General features: G+C 38.9%; 2 protein-coding genes across 7 annotated transcripts in view; one reads left to right on the forward strand and one right to left on the reverse strand.

Moving 5' to 3' along the window:
- NSL1 (NSL1 component of MIS12 kinetochore complex) overlaps positions 1-1685 on the reverse strand; it is a 38076-nt gene extending 36391 nt beyond the window's left edge. For both annotated transcript variants that reach the window (XM_019918305.3, XM_073803164.1), the window contains exon 1: positions 1383-1685. In XM_019918305.3, coding sequence (XP_019773864.2) covers positions 1383-1685 — 303 coding nt within the window. The remainder of the gene's footprint in view (positions 1-1382) is intronic.
- An 11-nt stretch (positions 1686-1696) lies between these two features.
- TATDN3 (TatD DNase domain containing 3) lies at positions 1697-17675 on the forward strand. 5 transcript variants are annotated; one of them, XM_004325118.4, is made up of 10 exons: positions 1697-1835; positions 3724-3756; positions 4679-4752; positions 4969-5053; positions 9540-9602; positions 10521-10630; positions 10796-10851; positions 12216-12328; positions 13893-13973; positions 16926-17675. In XM_004325118.4, the coding sequence occupies exons 1-10, from the start codon at positions 1770-1772 to the stop codon at positions 17067-17069; spliced, it is 825 nt and encodes a 274-aa protein (XP_004325166.1). In that variant the 5' UTR covers positions 1697-1769; the 3' UTR covers positions 17070-17675. The 5 variants fall into 5 exon arrangements, with proteins under 5 accessions (XP_004325166.1, XP_019773866.1, XP_004325168.1 ...); XM_019918307.3 differs by having other exon boundaries at positions 13896-13973; XM_073803175.1 differs by lacking the exon at positions 1697-1835 and adding an exon at positions 1849-2380.
- Positions 17676-19191: the final 1516 nt, after the last annotated feature.

Below are 19191 nucleotides of genomic sequence, written 5' to 3' on the forward strand. Positions count from 1 at the left end.
TACAGTAGAAATTAACACATTGTAAATCAACTATACTTCAATAAAATAAATTTTAAAATAACTATCACAAAAAAGACTGTGATAATACTATATTATGTGGTTTTAGATAAAGAGATGTCAACATAATTAAAGCCTCTGCCTTTTATCTGTTCTCTTAATTAAAGTAAAACACAAGTTAATTCCCTTGGTAGTTTAAGTCTTCACACCTTTTATCTTCTAATCCACTTTCTCATCCATTAAATAAGGTATAATAGGTTAAGCCAAGTTCCTTTTTTTTGTAAGATAATTAAATGTTCTAAGCAGCTTAGCACTTCCTAGAAAGGGGTAAACTCTAAGATCATTACACAACAGAACAGTCTTCTTCCAAGAAACTACTAAAAATGTCCTCAGGTATGTCTCTATTCTTCCCTTGCTTGCGAGGAGAGAATGATGTAAGAGCCAGTGTACACAACACTGGAATACAGAATCACAACCCAGGGAGCGTTCCTTCATCCTTCATCCATTTACCCTTTATTTTGGTTGCACTGTGGTCATTCACACTCAAAACTGTACTGCATTATAAACATTTTAACTTTTTTTCCTGAATATAAATAGATTGTGTGCTTCCTTTTGACAGGCACAAATCCCTCAATTTGTTGTGTCTTTCCCCAAAAAACTATCTTCTTCAGGGCTTTGCAAAATATTTAAGAAAGGAAGGGGAAATGTATTATAAGGGCCAGTGTGTGATCTTACTGAAGTTTATAAAAGCAAGACTTTAGACTTGTAGGGAAAAAGTTCTCGCTCTCTTTACAAGATGTTCTAAAACAAACAAAAGGAAAGACCAAAAGCTAGCCTGGTGACTGACTGACTGACTTCCAGGATTACCCTCTCCTGGAGAATTTCTCATAGTCTCTGTCTGCATCGCCCTATAGGGGAGCAACTAGCCACTTTATGGCTGCTGAGGCCTTAAAATGTGGCTAGTAGGAAAGGAGATGAGCTGTAAGTTTAAGACAGATTTGAAAAGCTTAGTATGAACAAAAGAATGTAAACTATCTCGTTCATTTAACTATCTCGTTCATTTTTTAATTATTACAAGTTAAAACGATATCTTAGACATGGTTAAATAAATGTTATTAAAATTAATTTCACCTATTTTTTCTTACTTTTAATTTCAAGTTACATACATGGCTCGCCTTGTATTTTTCTGTCGGACAGCATTGGTATAGGTAATTAACAATACCCAGCTGCCTCTAGCATCTACTTCGTTCCCTCCCGTGTCCCGAGCTGCTTCTAACCAAGCGTGGGGCACCGTTAACTCTGCCGAAGCCTGGCGTGCGCTCTTTCTGACCACTGAGACCTGGGGTGTGGAGAGAGGGGGTGATAAAACAAGACTGGGCCCGTACCCACTGCGCATCTCGCAGCACGGGCTCCCGAATCTCCTCTGGCAGCGCGTCCCCCAGCTTTTGCACGAAGCGGCCGCACAGTTCTAGCATTTCCGTCACGGCCCGCTTCGAGGTGCAACGCACCCGGAAGTCTTTTCGGGAAGTGGCAAGAACCGGGGCCCCATCGTCTGTCCCGGCCACTCTCTCCACGTCCCGCGGAGCAGAAAGGGCCACCGACGCAAGGGCCCCCTCCATTTTCCCAACTTGAATTGTGGGCGGGAACTCTGGGAGCGGAAGAGCGGGTTCCCCTGGAGGAAAGAGCATACGTCCGGCCGGAAACTCGGCCTGCAGCAGCAGCGTTCCGCCTGAGGCTCCGTGGGCAAGTCGAGGGATTCAGTGGCTGCGGCGATGGGGGCGGTGGGCGTAGGGCTGGTGGACTGTCACTGCCACCTCTCCGCCCCGGACTTTGACCGCGTATGTGAGGGCGAGGTCGGGCCCGTGGGAGCAGGGAGGCCCCCATTCTTTCCCTTCAGGCTATCCTTGTTCTCCTCCCTTAGGGCGGAGCCCCAAATCCTCCCGGGCCCCCGTCTGTGGTCCTGTGCGACTTGCTCCTTACTCCTTATTAATCTCACTCACACTGATTTTTCTTTCTCATTCCGAATATCCATATCCTCTATCTCCACTTGGCTTTTATTTGCTGTTACTGGCTACTGGAGTCCTTCCCCCTACTCCGCCTTGGCCCGGCTATCCTACCAGCCTCTCAGCCCCGGGCAGAGAATCCACTTTCCCCAGGACGCCGTCCGCGAAACTCGGGCTCACTCCCGCACGCCGCGTGCTCCAGTTCTACAGGGGAGCGAAGCAAACAAAAACTACCGCGCGCACACACACACACGTAATTTCAAAGTGTTTTATCCGCTACATTGGAAACTAGAGGCTAATAAAAAAGAAGAGCGGGGTCTATTTTAGGGGAAAAACCTCTCAAGAGGTGAAGCTTAAATTGGTGCTGGAAAGACAAATAGGTGAGTGCATGGTGGTGAGGAAAGCAAGCGGGTTGCAGGCCTCCAGGCAAGACAGAATTTGGACGTTCGAGCTACCGGAAGGCTGGGTGGAGCCTGATGAGCTAAAAAGACGCGTAAAACAAGACCGAAGAGGTTTGCCGAGGTTTAGTGAGTCAGGAGTTCGCATTTCATTAGAAGCACAATGGGGATCCAGTAAAGGGCTTTGCTTTTTAAGGAGAGAGACAAGATCTGATAATCCATTTAAAAACCATTTTGCTGATGTGTGGCTAATGGACAGAGAACAAGAATGGAAGCTAGAAGACCAGCTTAGAAGCTTTTGTAGTATTTAGACTAAAGATAGTGGTTGAGTTTGAGAGAAGCAGATGGATTCAAGGTATATTTTAGAGATAGAATCTGTAGTACATGCTGAGAGGAATTGAGGAAAGAGAGGGAAAGGGAGAACTTGAGGATGCTGTAGAGAGGTGGTGGCGCTGAGATGAGGGAAAACAGGCTGGAGAGGGCAGGCAGAAAGAATAGGTTTGTTGAGAAATGGTTATGTTCCGCACATGTTGAAACCTAATATCCATCCAAGTGGAGATGTCATATGGTCATTTAAAAATGTGAATCTTGGGGCTACTCTGGTGGCGCAGTGGTTGAGAGTCCGCCTGCCGATGCAGCGGACGCAGGTTCGTGCCCTGGTCCGGGAAGATCCCACATGCCGCGGAGCGGCTGGGCCCATGAGCCATGGCCGCTGAGCCTGCACGTCCAGAGCCTGTGCTCCGCGACGGGAGAGGCCACAACAGTGAGAGGCCCGCGTACCACTAAAATAAATAAATAAATAAAATAAAATGTGAATCTTGGGTTCAGGAGAGAGTTATAGGCTGGAGATAAAAACTGGGGACTCATTAGCATAATGAGCATAGTAATAAGAGTACTTAAGGTGAGTCAGAGAGAGAAGCATAGGGTTCTGAAATCAGAGAAGAGAGAGCCAGTCAAGGAGACTGAAAAGTAGCAGCCAGCTAGAGAGGAGTATTTGCAGAAGCCAAGAGTGGAAAATATCTCAGAAAGGAAGGAGTGGACAAGTGAGGCGTTTCTAATGCTGCTGAGGGGTAGCGTAGGAGGACAGAGAAGTGTCCTTTATATTTGACAATACAAGCTTCTGTTTTAGTAGAGTGGGAACAGAAGCCACATTTTACTGAGAGAGTAGATGGGAGGTAGGGTCAGCATAGGCTCTTCACATTCCACCACCTTGTTCCTTGCCATCATTGTCATTCTTTATGGTGCCTCAATTACATTGATATACACAGCCAAAGGACACTTACTTATCCATCTAAAATGATTGTGATTACTTATGTTTATTTTAGGATCTGGATGATGTGTTGGAGAAAGCCAAGAAAGTAAGCCAATACCTATAATTGCCCTTTTTTTGGTTGTTTTTATTTTCCTCCTAATTTTGATCTAAAACAGCTTGAAATTTAGTTATACTACGTTGTTGTTACTTCAATAATAATAAGTTAATAATAAACAGCATTTATTGTTTACTGTGTGCCAGACACTGAGCTAAGCCCATCCTGTACATTATCTCATTTAATGTTTCACAGCAAGCTTCTGAGGAAGCTACTATTTTATAGCCAACCATTACCATTTTATAGATGAGGAAACTAAGGCCTAGAGATTAACTTGTCCAAAGACACACCACTAGTGAGTGATGTAGACGAGATAGTCTGAATCCAAAACACATTCCCACAGCCACCATGCTTACCAGCAATATGGAACAAATTGGTCCATCTTTCAGTTCTTGAATTAACATTATTCTGGAGATCTTGGAGAAATTATAAAAGTTTTCTGAAACAGTTTGATTTGTGTGGGAAAAAAATTATTAATCTTTGGAAGTGTTTATGAAGCTAGCATTTTGTGATCTTCCCCAAAATTGATAGTCAGAAATGGTTGCCATTTTTACATACAGCCATCTTTCACTGTGGCAGCTTAATTAGGAGTATGGAGTTTGGAGTTACACAGGGCTAGTGATGTTGGGCAAGTTATTTGACTCCATCCAAAACTCTGTCTCTTGATCCATACAGTGGATTACAGCAATGCCTATGTCATAGGAGTATGTAGATTAAATGGGGGGTAATATTTATATTCACCGAACATAATACCTGAAGCATAGTAACTACTCAGTGATAGCTATTATGATTATATTGATGGAGTGTGAGTGAGCAAGGATAACTAAAAGCACAGAAAACTTTAAATTTTTATTTAATTATATTGGATGTATATTGTTTGAGACTCTAACTATTCTCTTCATTTTTGTTGCAGGCCAATGTTATGGCTCTTGTTGTGGTTGCTGAACATTCAGGAGAATTTGAAAAGATTATGCAGCTTTCAGAAAGGTGTTACTTCTCATTAAGATTTAGAAAGAGTTGTTAATAAGGATGCAGTTATGATTTCATATTTATAATATCAAAGATCATCAATTTTTAAAGAGAATGAGAAGAAAAACAATCACATTAACATAGCCCTAAAAAAATTCTTTCCTACTTGTTCTTCAGAGTAACTTTGTCTCCTAGTCTAATATTCTGCTTTCTTAATTCGTTCTACATTTTTAGGTATAATGGATTTGTTCTGCCATGCTTGGGTGTTCACCCAGTTCAGGGAGTTTCACCAAAAGACCAAAGAAGTGTCACGTTAAAGGTAACAAACAGTCTTATAAAACAAGAACCATAAAAAAATCATAACATCTTTTGACTCAGTGCTCCTCCTCTTTCAAATTAATATTATAAGGCAATAATCCAAAAGAAATAAATTCTATCTTCTTTCACAAAGATGTTTGTTACAGCAGTTACTTGAAATAGAGAAAAAGTGGAAAGAGCCTAGAGGTTAGGAGATAAATAACTAGTTAACTTATACAATGTTAAATATAACTATAGAAAGTGTGGACTATAAGGTTTATGTAGCAACATGGAAAATGTTTACAGTATAGTGTAGGGAGACAAGCAGGATACCAAATGGCTTATTCATTGTGACATCCATGTAAAAATATATTCTATAAGGAAAAGACTAGAGGGAAAAGTACAGAAATTATACTCGTTGTGATGGTCTGGTAGAGTTATAAGCACCTTGTTTTCATATTTTTTATCATGTTATCATATTGCTTTGGCAATAAAAGTGATAAGATATCCAGAAAAAGAAAGATACAAATTCATAGATGCGGTACTGTAAGGGAACAGATGAGTTCAAGTACATAGTGTCTTCTTTGAACATTGAACTATCCCTATAGGAGTGCTCTTGATCTGTTAAACTGCATTACTTTTATACCCGCTCTAAAAAAATTCCTACCCACAAGATCTCACTGACTCACAGTAGTCAATATGTCTTATGTTTCAGACTTTTCTCCTGACTCAGCATCAGGGAGATGCACAGTGTCCTGAGTGCTTTATTACATAATGAGATTGAAAGCCCCATGTTGAAGAAGTAAAGACTTTTTGTTATCTATGAATAAATTAAGATATGAAGACTATCATTTTTTATAATAATAAATCTGTATTCCTACATTGGGGTACCCGAGGTAGTTTTACTTATTTTGAAACAAAATTACTTTTAATTCACTTCAGGTAAAAATAAATACTTATCCTGTAGATTTCCTGAGTTGTTGATATGATAAAATTAGCTAAATTGCCAGAGAGTTGCAATTCCCAAGATGTTGGGGATGATAGCAGGACAGTATTTCTTTCACTTATGTAGAGATTTATACTAATAGTCCTTCATTTCAGTAGTCAGTCAACAAGTGTTTAGTGAGCATGTACTATATTTCAAACACTGTTCTAAGCACTATAGAGTAAAATCCCTCTCACAGAAGCCAGATTCTGGATTGGGGAAGACAGTCAACAATTAGATACGTGAACTAAGTGCTTTAAAGGCAATGAAACAAGATTATGTGATGGGGATTGTGGATGCTGGTTTTTAGATTGTGTAGTCAGGGAAGGCCTCTCTGAGGAGGTGATGTTTGAACTGCAACCTGAATGCAGTTGGCCATGCAAAGAGAGGGGTGAGAGTGTTGAAGGCAAAGGAAACAATGAAGCACAAAGGTCCTAAGGTAGTTACAAGTTTGATGTGGTCAAGAAATAGAAAGACGACTGATGTGACTAGATGGAAGAGGAAGGAATAGTGAGGTCAGAGGGATCGGGCAGGGATCCCCACTCACCTCATACAGGGCCTTGTTGGATTGTAGTTTACATCAGTGGGGGATTTAAAGTAAGGAGTGACAAGATGTGATTTCTGTTTTGAAAAGATACCCTTGGCAATGGTGTGAAGAATCAATTTTGAAGAGGGCAAAAAAGGAAGAAGGGAGAATAGTTAAAAGACTGTTGGCAATAGTCCATGTGAGAAACGATGGTGGATTGGACCAGAGTGGTAGCAGTGGAGATGAAGAGAAGTGAGTGGATTTGACATGTTTTTGGCATGAATGTAGAACTGATGGGACTATTTAACTTACAAAACTAAATAAAATACCAACAATATACAGGTAAGTCTAGATTCTCAAAACAGACAGGAACTCAGCAAATCTCAAGATAGCCCGCTGGAAAAGACCAGAGTTAAGCAGTTTTGTTCCTAACGTGCTTGTAGTCCCCACAATAGTTTAGTTTTCCCATTGTGGTTAGATTACAAGCTCCTACCATGTGGTACAAAGGTAGGTATGTACAATATGTAAGTATTCATTAAATTACCTTGGTTTATAAAATGAAAATTGCCTAGCATCACACAAATCTTTCAGCATATTCAATAAATATTATTACCAGGCAGAATTTAAGCCCCTGGGATACCCTGGGGAATCACAATTCACTGTCTACAAGCTACTGCCCCCTCCAGGCAGGGCACGTGCTGTCCATTTGGCTCCTGTCCCTACTTAACCCACTTCACTCATTTCGGTTACACGCCTGACCCCTGTTCTAAAGGTTCTGAAGACTAAACATTTTCTTTAATAAAAAAATCAATTCTAATTATTTTAAATCATTCAGAATAAAGCTCTCCTCCCTCCCCTTGCCCTTCTTTCTTCCATCCTTTCCTTCTCTCTCCTTTCTTCTCTCAACAGCATAGTGGAAACAGCATGGGCTTTGAAGTCAGAGAGACTTGGCCTACTGGCTTCTGTGATCTGTGGCACTTAACTTTGCCAAGTCTCAATTTCCTCATTTGTAAATCGTGAATAATTATTTAGTTGTAGTATGCCCAGTCATAGGGTATAGAGGTATAGGATATTTTAAAGCCCTACAATAGAACCATTAGCTGTTAAAGAACTTGAGACTTCATGGAGGAAGTGGGACTAGAACTGAAGTCAGTTTTAGACCTATGAATGTCCTTATAAATATTTTTACATCTATTAAAATGATAAAGACCACACATACATTTATACATATTGAATCTGTGATATGAATTATATTAATTTCTATTTACTATACCTGACTTGCCAGAAACTTCCAAAATATTTCATGAGGAATGGGAACAGTCTCATTGTAAATGTATTTTGCTTCTTTTTATAGATAATACATATTCCAAGAAGCATATTTTCCCTGTATCTCGTCTTCATCCAAATGTGTAATTTCTTTCTGACTGAAGACTTTCTAAGTGTCAAACATTTCCTGAGTAATCTCTCCAACTTCTCCAGTCCCTTTGAGGTCCCACAGACACACAGTAGTTTGGATGTTTGATATGGAAAATCTTTGCCTGACACTTTGACCTACTCAGCTATTGCCAGACATCTTCTCTGGTATTTAGGGTTATATACTCTTAGCTCCACATGACAATATTAATTCTTCTTCATTGAGTCTACTGGAATGTCTGAGGCCTTGATTTACCCTTCCTCATCTTCTTTTCTCTCTCTTGAGGTATAATTATAAAATCTCCTCTTCTTCCTCTACCATATGGTTTACCTCCCTTTTCTTACGATACGTGGGCCTCTCACTGTTGTGGCCTTTCCCCCTGCGGAGCACAGGCTCCGGACGCACAGGTTCAGCGGCCATGGCTCACGGACCCAGCCGCTCCGCGGCATGTGGGATCCTCCCAGACCGGGGCACGAACCCGTGTCCCCTGCATCGGCAGGCGGACTCTCAACCACTGCGCCACCAGGGAAGCCCTACCTCCCTTTTCTTAATTTTCCCTTGTTCTGATTATCCTCACTAGAAGTACCTTGAATTTACATATTCTGAGACTAAAATCCTCAAAGTAGTTTAAAATATCTAGAAGCAAATTTTCCATGTATTTGTCTTTCCCTTGTCTTAAAGGGATCCCTCACAGGGGGAATTCTCTTTAAGTGGAAATAGTAATATCATGGAAACTAACAGTACACAGTTACTTCAATAGTTGGCAAACAACATATTTGTGGTATTTAATATGTATATTGTTGAACCTTTAGGACAAAAATAGGCTACACAGGACTATAAAGACAAAAGAAATTAGTGAAAATAGTGCAAAGGATGTATGGGATTATCACTATTAAAAATTCACAAGGCATCAGTACCCTAAGAGGAGAACATAGCAGTGCACTCCCCAAAACTCACAAAGGTGACCACTTGGTGGCTTTCTTCTCTCTTGCTCAGCTATTCCAGGAAATCCAGTTCACTCCTCCTAAATGCCAGGAAATGCCTCCTGAACAGAAGGAAGGGTTTAAGTGGGAATCTTCGTAAGAAGTTATGTTCTTGGGACTTCCCTAGTGGTCCAGTGGCTAAGACTCTGCGCTCCCAATACAGGGGGCCCGGGTTCAATCCCTGGTCAAGGAACTAGGTCCCACGTGCCACAACTAAGAGTTCCCCTGCCGCAACTAAAGATTCTGCATGCCACAACTAAAAGATCCTGCATGCCCCAATGAAGATCCCGCACACAGCAGCGAAGATCCTGTATGCCGCAACTATGACCCGGCACAGCCAAATAATAAATAAATACTTTTTTAAAAAGGAAGTCATGTTCTTGTAACATAAATGGATGTGGGATGTTTGTACTCAAATTTCCGGACAGAAGTACTCACCATTATAGAAGGATTACATTCTTAGTTCCTCAACTGGTTAAAAGGTATTGACTATGTAAAGGACCCAGTATAGCATAGTGCCTGGCATATAGTGGGTGTTTATACAAAACCTATAAAAGTCCCTTCTCCTATTTTAATAAATTTACTTTTTTTTCATCCCAGGATTTGGATGTAGCTTTGCCCATTATCGAGAATTATAAGGATCGATTGTTGGCAATTGGAGAGGTAAATACCCACTAGCTGATCAAGTGATTTCTAATCCAGACTTTCATGTGATAGATGAAAATAGTCCTTAATTCAGTATTAGTGATTATAACAGACTTGGATAATTATGTTCACCCTGTTCAGCTGAATAATACTTTGTCAGTACTTCCTCAATAATCAAAAGTGCTTAGGGATAAAACAATAGAAGTCTCCCCATGGGCTTATGTTAATGAAAGAAAACTATTACCATTTCAATGTACTTTCCTCTTTTTTTCCTTTTGCTTACATAGGGTTATCTCTCTGGTTAGTTAAAATAGTATATACAAGCATACTTTAAATAGGTTAGAGTTTATAATTAAAGAACATTTTTATTAAATAATTTACAGCTGTGAAACATCGTATCACTTGGTAATTCCACTTATAATTAAAGATAAAAAATAAGAATAGCACTTACATTCAGAATCTAGGTTATCACGATGCATGCCAGAATAGAATCAAGGGAAGCAGTCATTTATAATCTTCACTGTCCAGTGTGGTTACCACATGCAGCTGTTGAGCACTTGAAATGTGACTGGCCCAAACTGAGATGTGCTATCAGGATAAAATGCACTGAGGATTTCAAAGTCTCAATACCTCAAAAAAAGGAATGTAAAATAACTCAATAATTTTTTTTTATTGATTATGTGTTGACATAATAATATGACTATATGATAATATTGATAATGTTTTAGATATAGTGGATTAAATATATCATTAAAATTAATTTCACCTGTTTCTTGTTAGTGTTTTTAATGTAGCTACTGGAAACTGTAAGGTTGTGTATGTGGCTTATGTGTGTGGCTCCCATTATATTTCTCTTGGACTGTACTGCACCATAATATGTCTTCGGGGATTCATTAAACCATAAACATGTAATTCTGTTTTATTTGTCCATTATAGGTTGGACTAGATTTCTCCCCCAGAATTGCTGGCACTGATGAACAGAAGGAAGAGCAAAGACAAGTCCTAATCAGACAGGTCCAATTAGCCAAAAGACTAAATTTGCCTTTGTAGGTTAATTATCATCTTTCTATATTAATAGTTACAGAGCAAATTAAGTAATGATTCTCCTGAAATTGAGCTCTACTTTTCTTTTTCTCTGAATTGCTTTAATATAACAAAAATAATAATTTCATATTAAGTACTGAAAAGGAATTTTTTTGTTTGTTTACCAGAAATGTTCACTCACGTTCAGCTGGAAGACCCACCATCAGCCTCTTAAATGAGCAAGGTATTTAGGTTCCTGAGAAAAATGTGCCTAATGTTTAAGTTTGACAATTCCAGTCCATATTCCCAGTAGAACAAGCCATGCTTTACTTGATTTCTTAAAGGGAAGGGAATGGGTCAAGAGTAGAGATGGAAATCAACTAAGATGGTTTTGCAAGTCAGCCTACTATTTACAAGGTTTTCAGTGTGATTGTGATGTTTATCGGGCCAGGATAAAGCAAATGAAAAATTGGATCAAGTAATTTTAATGCCTTAATTTGAAAATTAGCAGCTCCAACATTTTAGTCAGCCTATGTGAGAGAGGAAAAAACAAAGCAAAGAAGGGTGATCACATTGAGTTACTGTTTTGCATGTTTTATGGCTGCTGCTTTAGAAAATGGTATTATACAGATTGTGGCCATCTTATATAAAATGCACTGTCATCTTCACCAGTTGTTCCTAAAGAAAAAATACTTCTCATAGGATTACTTTTCAAAATTTTAAAGTGCTGTCCACGGTAAGAAATATACTTTATTTTGAAACTCGATATATACACATACATACTGTTTTTGGCACTGACTTTATTTCGAAACTCAGTATATACATATACAGAAAACTGACAAAAGTTCAAGAAGCAGTACATCTATATGTATGTGTGTATAGATATGTGTGTGTGCGTGTGTTTATGCACACAAATATATAAGCACACACTGGTCAGTTGTGACCCACTAATTTGATTTCATAATTCACAGTAGTAACTCACTAAATGTCACACCTACCAACAGTATCAAATAGTGAAGTAAACATAATTGCCTACAACTAGAAAGCACTGTATTTCTCAGTGATGAGTACTGAGTCCCCCTGGATTCACCAAGAACATGATTTTTGTGCAGGCTGAGCAGCCATCCTTTAAGAACTGGAGATGGTTTTTGTGAAACTAACTCTGAGTGTTGAATTTGTGAGTCATTTATTTCCTCATTTCTTCTTTCACTAGCATCCTTCTTAAGGACAATTTGCTTAAAAACCTATTAGGAACAATAATTTGACAGTTCAGAAACTTTTGGAGAAGGTTTGTTGGTATAGGAAGTTTAAATAATTGCTTAAATTATATTTATTAATTTTATTCTGAAGATTTGGAGAAGGTTTGATGGTATAGGAAGTTTAAATAATTGCTTAAATTATATTTATTAATTTTATTCTGAAGATTAAGAATTTGCTATATTTTTATTCTACTGGTTGAACACTATATGTTTATCTACTCTTTAGAAATCATAGAACCTTATAGTGACCGACATTTACTTAAAATCTGTGTTGTTCAGTTTGATTAGTGGTAAAATCTCTCATTAAGGAAATAAAATGGAACTGTGATTTATCTTTAATTTTTGAGAGGTGCTGACAAAGTGTTGCTGCATGCATTTGATGGTCGGCCATCTGTAGCCATGGAAGGAGTAAAAGCTGGGTACTTCTTCTCAATTCCTCCTTCTATCATAAGAAGTGGACAGGTAAATTCTTCCATTAAACCTCATTTTATACTTTGTGAAATATACTCTGAAATATGAACTTTTATTATATACTTGTGATACTATTCTGGTTTCATTGCAAAAATTAATCTTAGGTCCCTACCTCATATAAAGAGTAACTCAAAAGTGGATCAGAGACCTAAGTATAAGAGCTAAAATTATAAAACTCTTAGAAGAAAACAGATCTAAATCATTGTGACCTTGGATCAGGCAGTGGTTTCTTAGCTATGACACCAAAGGCACAAGCAACCAAAGAAAAAATAGATAAATTGGATATCATCAAAATAAACTTCCACTCACAAAAAAAATAAACTTCCACTAACAAAAAATTGGGCAGCTCATACTCAAAAGACCTGAACTTCTGATAGCTTTCAGAAAAAGGATATTAAAGGCAGTGTGAGGGAGGAGGCTGCAGGGTATGTGAGCAGCTTGTGCTCAGTTCTTGAATTGATTGGCGTCAAGGTGAAGTTTTGAGCATCATCAATCTTCTGGTTTCAGCTGGTCTGGGGTCTACATGCTTGAGGTCAGCAGTTTCCATCTGGTTGGGGTCTGCTTCCTGTAAGAACAGCTTAGGAGTGTGTGTCAGGCCTCTATCTATAACTTTCAGGGAACTGGGAATTTGGTGACTCTGCTATGTGGCGAATTCATAGTCTAAGTTGTTACCAGTTTTCCGACCCAACAGCTATTCATTGCTCCTACATCTTCACATTTCCTAATCACTAATTCTTGAACCAGCCTTTTGAGGCCCAGGGGAGGCCTGGGAGACTTGAAGCAAAAGCATTTACTTCAAAATACAGGGACACTGGGCCTCATATACGGTTTCAGGTGGAAAGTTCTAGAAATGTCAATTAGGTCATGTTAATTGATAGTCCATGATTACTTTTATTTTTCCTACTTTTATCATTTGTGGAGAAATTTCTTATTTATTTATTTAATTTATTTATCTTTGGGTGTTGGGTCTTCGTTGCTGTGTGTGGGCTTTCTCCAGTTGAGAGGAGCAGGGGCTACTCTTCATTGTGGTGCATAGACTTCTCATTGGGTGGCTTCTCTTGTTGCAGAGTACGAGCTCTAGGTACGCGGGCTTCAGTAGTTGTGGCAGGTGGGCTCAGTAGTTGTGGCTCATGGGCTTAGTTGCTCCATGGCATGTGGGATCTTCCCAGCCCAGGGCTCGAACCCGTGTCCCCTGCATTGGCAAGTGGATTCTTAACCACTATGCCACCAGGGAAGTCACTCTTCCTTGGATCTTTCAGTAGGCATATGATATCAGATGTTTTGGTTCTTGTTGGATGTTACCTCATTTTTCGTTCTTGGTTACTACTCTTTGGGTTCCTAGAGGCTTTGGATAATTTTTGGCAAAGAATATTTCTTCTTAAATCTAACCATTAATGTAGAATGATGAGAACATAGTGAACATTTATTAATTGAATATTAAAGTATGAATTTTAGATTCTTGCAGAGTAGTATGCATTGACATGTGGGTTTAATGCTACTTATTTAATCTTTACTTCTCATGTTTTAAACTTACTAGCTTTCTCTTTTCTCTAAGAAGCAGAAACTTGTTAAACAGTTGCCTTTAACTTCGATTTGCTTGGAAACAGATTCACCTGCGCTAGGGCCAGAAAAAAAGGTAAATGATTTTCTAATTTCTACATTATTTAGATTGTGTCTTTTATTTGAACTATTTTCAGTTTAGCTGTGTTTCTCATTCCAGTGTAAATATAATGGGATCCTACTTTAATGCTAGGTTGAAAGGTTATATTGACTTAATTTCAAGTCTTTTGTAAATATGGCTGTTGTGCTACACAGAATATTATTTGATATGGGTCATGTCCTAATTTACGTAATATTGAAATCCAGACCAGTATAGTAAAAAGCTTAGTGTCTAGAGGCAGAAAGGGCTGGATTCAAATCCTGTCTCTGATACCCACTAGCTATATAACTTTGGGCAAGTTCCTTAATCTCTCTGAAACTGTTTCTACATTTATAAAATGTGGGTAAAATAATAGTAAAATATTTTGAAGTATTACAGTGGGGATTAAATGAAGTAATGTATATGAAAGTGCCTAGGGCTTCCCTGGTGGCACAGTGGTTGAGAGTCCACCTGCCAATGCAGGGGACACGGGTTCGTGCCCCGGTCCGGGAAGATCCCACATGCCGCGGAGCGGCTGGGTCCGTGAGCCATGGCCGCTGAGCCTGCACGTCCGGAGCCTGTGCTCCGCAACGGAAGAGGCCACAACAGTGAGAGGCCCGCGTACCGCAAAAAAAAAAGAAAAGAATATAGAAGAGGAATGAGAAAATAGAGGATTATAACCACATTTATTTTCTTGTTTGACTGTAGGACAGAATGGTACAAAATTGCCTTCCTGGTTAGTGTGAAATAGGATGAAAATGACCTAGCTTTTTCACCCTAAACAGAAATGAATTTCAAATGCTCTTATAACTCAGTTTTATGTTTGTATTTAGATAATTTGATAAAAATTGTGGGTTTCTGGCATAGTGCCTTGCACATAGTACCTTGCACATAGTGCCTTGCACATAGTAGGTACTCAAAAACCATTTATTGAATAAATGAATTTTAAAACTGAGGAATTCCCTGGTGGTCCAGTGATTAGAAATCTGCACTTCCACTGCAGGGGGCACGGGTTCAATCCCTGGTCCGGGAACTAAGATCCTGCATGCCGCACAGCGCAGCCAAAAAATAAAAATAAAAAAAATAAAACTGAATATGCTTTTTGTTAAGTAAAATGTGTTTGTTCTAGAAAAATAGAAAACAGAAAATCATAAGAAAATAGAACCATCTACCACTGAAAGGTTACCACTATAGTATAGTGGTTAAAAGCATAAACTCTGATGTCAGCTTGCACAGGTTTAAACCTCAACTGGGCTACTTACTCGCTGTTTAGGATCCCTTCTTATCTGTAAAAAAGGGATGCTAATAATAATAGTACCTATCTCACAGAGTTATTTTGAGGATTAAATGAGAAATTCCATGAAAACCTTAGAACAAAACCTTGCCTACAACAAGCACTAAATAAATGAAGGTTCTTATGTCCTTCCACACTTCTTTATGTCCATATATGTATACATAATATTTTTTTCATAAAAATAGGATTAGCCTCAACACATCATTTCATAACTTGCATTTTTTTTTTTTTTTTTTTTTTTTTTTTTTTTTGCGGTACGTGGGCCTCTCACTGTTGTGGCCTCTCCCGTTGCGGAGCACAGGCTCTGGACGCGCAGGCTCAGCGGCCATGGCTCACGGGCCCAGCCGCTCCGCGGCATGTGGGATCCTCCTGGACCGGGGCACGAACCCGTGTCCCCTGCGTCGGCAGGCGGACTCTCAACCACTGCGCCACCAGGGAAGCCCCCATAACTTGCTTTTATGTGGTGAACACATGTAAATATCAATAAATATACTTTTCCTCATCATGTTTAATAAGTATATAAATTTTAGTGTGTGAATGTGCCACAATATATTTAACTTGATACTGTCATTTAGGTTATTGGTTTCCAACACAGTACAGTTGACCCTTGAACAAGAAGTGCTTAGGGGTACCAACACCCTCCCCAACCCCCCAGCCCCGCCCCATACCATGGAAAATACATGTCTGTCCACCCGCCACGTCTGCAGTTTTGCATCTGCGGATTCAGCCCTCATTTTCGTGGTTCTGCATTCACAGATTCAACCACGCTTGGATTGTGTAGTACTGTAGCATTTATTGAAAAAAAAAATCCATGTATAAGTGGACCCACACAGTTCAAAACCATGTTTTTCAGGGGTCAACTGTATTATAAACAATATGATGAATGTCCTTGAACCTAAATCTTGGTGTGCATTTTTCATTGTTTTCTTAGGCTACGTTATCAAGGTTATTTTTTAACCTTGTTATCTTATTCCTCTGAACATTATCATCCTGAGTCGATAACTTAATAGTAACAACAATAATATATTTCATCAAATCTAAATGCCACTGATTGTAGATGTACCACTGTTTTGTGACCATTAAGGAAAAAAACAGTACAATTATACTTTCACATGCCACTGAATGTCATTAAAATAAAATATATGTCAATTTCAGAGATGTTAAGATAGGGGAGAAATGCATCTTAGAATCAGTGAAATATGACTACATAATCTGTGTAGTCTTCCAGACACCATGGCATTACTGAGTCAAACTGTAACGTAGCCTGTGAGTTGAAATGGCCAAGCTACAGAGCTTGACCTTTGCAAGCACTCACTTGAGGAACAAACCAAAGCACAGTTAATTCATCAGTCAGGCAGGTCACCAAGTGTCCACTTTGTGCAGACTGCTTCATATGCTAGGTGCTGGGACCTCGACTGGTAATACCCCAGGGCTCTTTTCAGGAGCAGGATAGACTTACAGTTAATGTTGTAACCTTAGCTTTCAAGCTGAAGTTCAGGGCCTTTTCCTCAGCTTCGCCTCACCCCCATTACAAAAAAAAGAAAGAGCTCATCAGTTGTTTTTACCAACTCATTTTCATCTCTTTAATCTACAGTCTTCAAGGATTGCTTTCCTTGAGTGTCATGTTTGATTAATGTCTGCTTTGTCTGTCTCAGGTACGGAATGAGCCCCAAAACATTTCCATTTCAGCAGAATATATTGCCCAGGTGAAAGGGATCTCAGTGGAGGAAGTTATAGAAGTGACAACACAGAACGCATTGAAACTGTTTCCCAAACTTCAGTACCTGCTCCCGAAATAGCTTCAAAACAAAATCAAGTGCAGAGGGCACTGTTTGAGAAAAATAAATGTTCTCATGAAGAGTCTGAACTGAAGAAGCCATTGTATCGGGATTATAATTTTAGAGAAATATTTTTCTTAGAAGTAAAACTGGGCTTAGATCCTAAAACCCTGGGTTCTAATTCTACCTTGCACTGCTTTTCAATTAACGGAGTCCTAGCAGGAGATTGGGAAATACCACTGCTTCGTACTTTGCCCTGTTAAATAGAACCACCAAATGAACTGAAACCATTTCTTCTGGCAAGGGTGGCTCCCACAGGTAAGAAATAAGTGCTACTGTGATGGCGTGGAATAGGCTAAAGTTTGATCCTTTACCACCTGTTTGACTTCCCACAGGATTTATCCAGTGAAAGGAGAGTGTCTAGTTTTTTGTACTATCAGAAATCTTATCTTTTCTGGGTTTACAAAATTGAACTTTTAGTACTTTGAATTATCGCTCATTTTAAGAGAAAAATGTACAAGGTTTTTATATAGATCTTAGATTTTGACTTATAAAGCCCATGGTTCGTGCAATCACCGTTAAATACCAAGCACCACAGTTTAATTAATAAATTGGTTTTAAGTTCCAGTCTGAATTTTGTCACATGTTTAAAATGTACATAGCTCTATTAAAAATGTATCTGACTTTTTTGCATGCAATAATATTTTATATTTTTCAGTTTTAAAAATCTGTGGTATGAAAAGAGTCCAGTGGATGGTGGTGATAGTAGCACAACAATACGAATGTGCTTGAAGCCACTAAACTATACCCTTAAAAATTCTTGAGATGGTAAATTTTATGTTATGTGTACTTTACCACAATTTTTTAGAAAAACATCTTAGGTGTCGGTTACAAGGTATTGAGATCCATACCAAAACATGAGTATTTAACTTTGTTAAATTACATAAGCAGCAAATACTGGAAAAAGTACCTGTCAGAGAAATAAGTTAACTTCCTAAAAAGCCAAGTGATTTTACATAATCTTCAATACTCTGAAATGAATTCATTTATAGAAGAATCAAAACTAGTTCTAGGGCAGATTGTCCAAATCAAACTAGACTATCTAAGAAGCAGAATAGAACGCTTTATGAGATACTTAACCACTTATCAGCATCATGACAGGTGAAATGCCCACATTTAATGGGAGGTTATATTAAAACTAGACTTCTGATCTCTCTTTCAACTCTATATTTCTTTTGCCTGTTTTCTACCTCCTTAAGCTCCCATTCCCTTTCTCAGACTCTCACCTTTAAATCCTTTAAGATCCAACTTAAATGACTTCACCCTATGCGATCACCCCAGCCAGACATGATCCTTGCCCTCTAAATTGCATAGCCATTTTCTTCACTTATTCATCAGTTTCTTTCATTTTACACAAATAGTTATTGCTCCTCCTCTAGGTTACCCATTAATCTAGGTCTGTAGACTACAGAGAGGAATAAGATATGGTTCTTGCCTTCAGTTCATACTTTACTAAAGAAGATAGACAAGTGGACAAATTTCAAAACAATGTGAGAAGTACTATAATAAAGGAAGAATGAAGTACTATAAAACCAGTCTTATGACATTATAACACATAACTCCTTTTTACTAGGGTTACTTTATGTTTTTCACCTCCAGAGATTGCAAACCTTTTGAGGACAAATACTTTTTTTGTTTTTGCATCGTAGAAAAAGACATCTTCTACATGTCTTGCAACAAGGTTTGCAATATCATATACTCTCATGTATCTTTTACATAATGGAGAAGGTCTCTGAGGAGGGGCCAGGATGGCAGAGTAGGAAGACCCTGAGCTCACCTCCTCTCATGGGCACACAAAATTACAACTATTTACAGAGTAACTGTTGATGAGAAAGACCAGAAGACAAGCAGAAAAGAACTTCTGCAACTAAAGAAGGAACAGCAATGAGACAGGTAGGAAGGGCGGAGACATGGTATAGTCAAGACCCATATGCCCAGGTAGGTGACTCATGAATGAAAGGATGATTACAACTGCAGAGGCTTTTCTCAAGGAGTAAGGAGCCTGAGCCCCACATCAAGCTCCCCAGGTCCGGGTGTCCTACACCAAGAATATGAGCCCCCAGAATGTTTGGTTTTGAAGACC

The sequence above is a fragment of the Tursiops truncatus genome, chromosome 1 (genome assembly GCF_011762595.2).
Source record: "Tursiops truncatus isolate mTurTru1 chromosome 1, mTurTru1.mat.Y, whole genome shotgun sequence".
Lineage (NCBI taxonomy): Eukaryota > Metazoa > Chordata > Mammalia > Artiodactyla > Delphinidae > Tursiops > Tursiops truncatus.

Excerpts from the sequence above, each read along its gene's own strand:
- TATDN3 (XM_004325118.4), top strand. The coding sequence starts at position 1,770 with ATGGGGGCGGTGGGCGTAGGGCTGGTGGACTGTCACTGCCACCTCTCC. Across the intron at positions 10,631-10,795 it reads AAAAGACTAAATTTGCCTTT|AAATGTTCACTCACGTTCAG; the intron begins GTAGGTTAATTA and ends TTTGTTTACCAG. Across the intron at positions 13,974-16,925 it reads CGCTAGGGCCAGAAAAAAAG|GTACGGAATGAGCCCCAAAA; the intron begins GTAAATGATTTT and ends TGTCTGTCTCAG.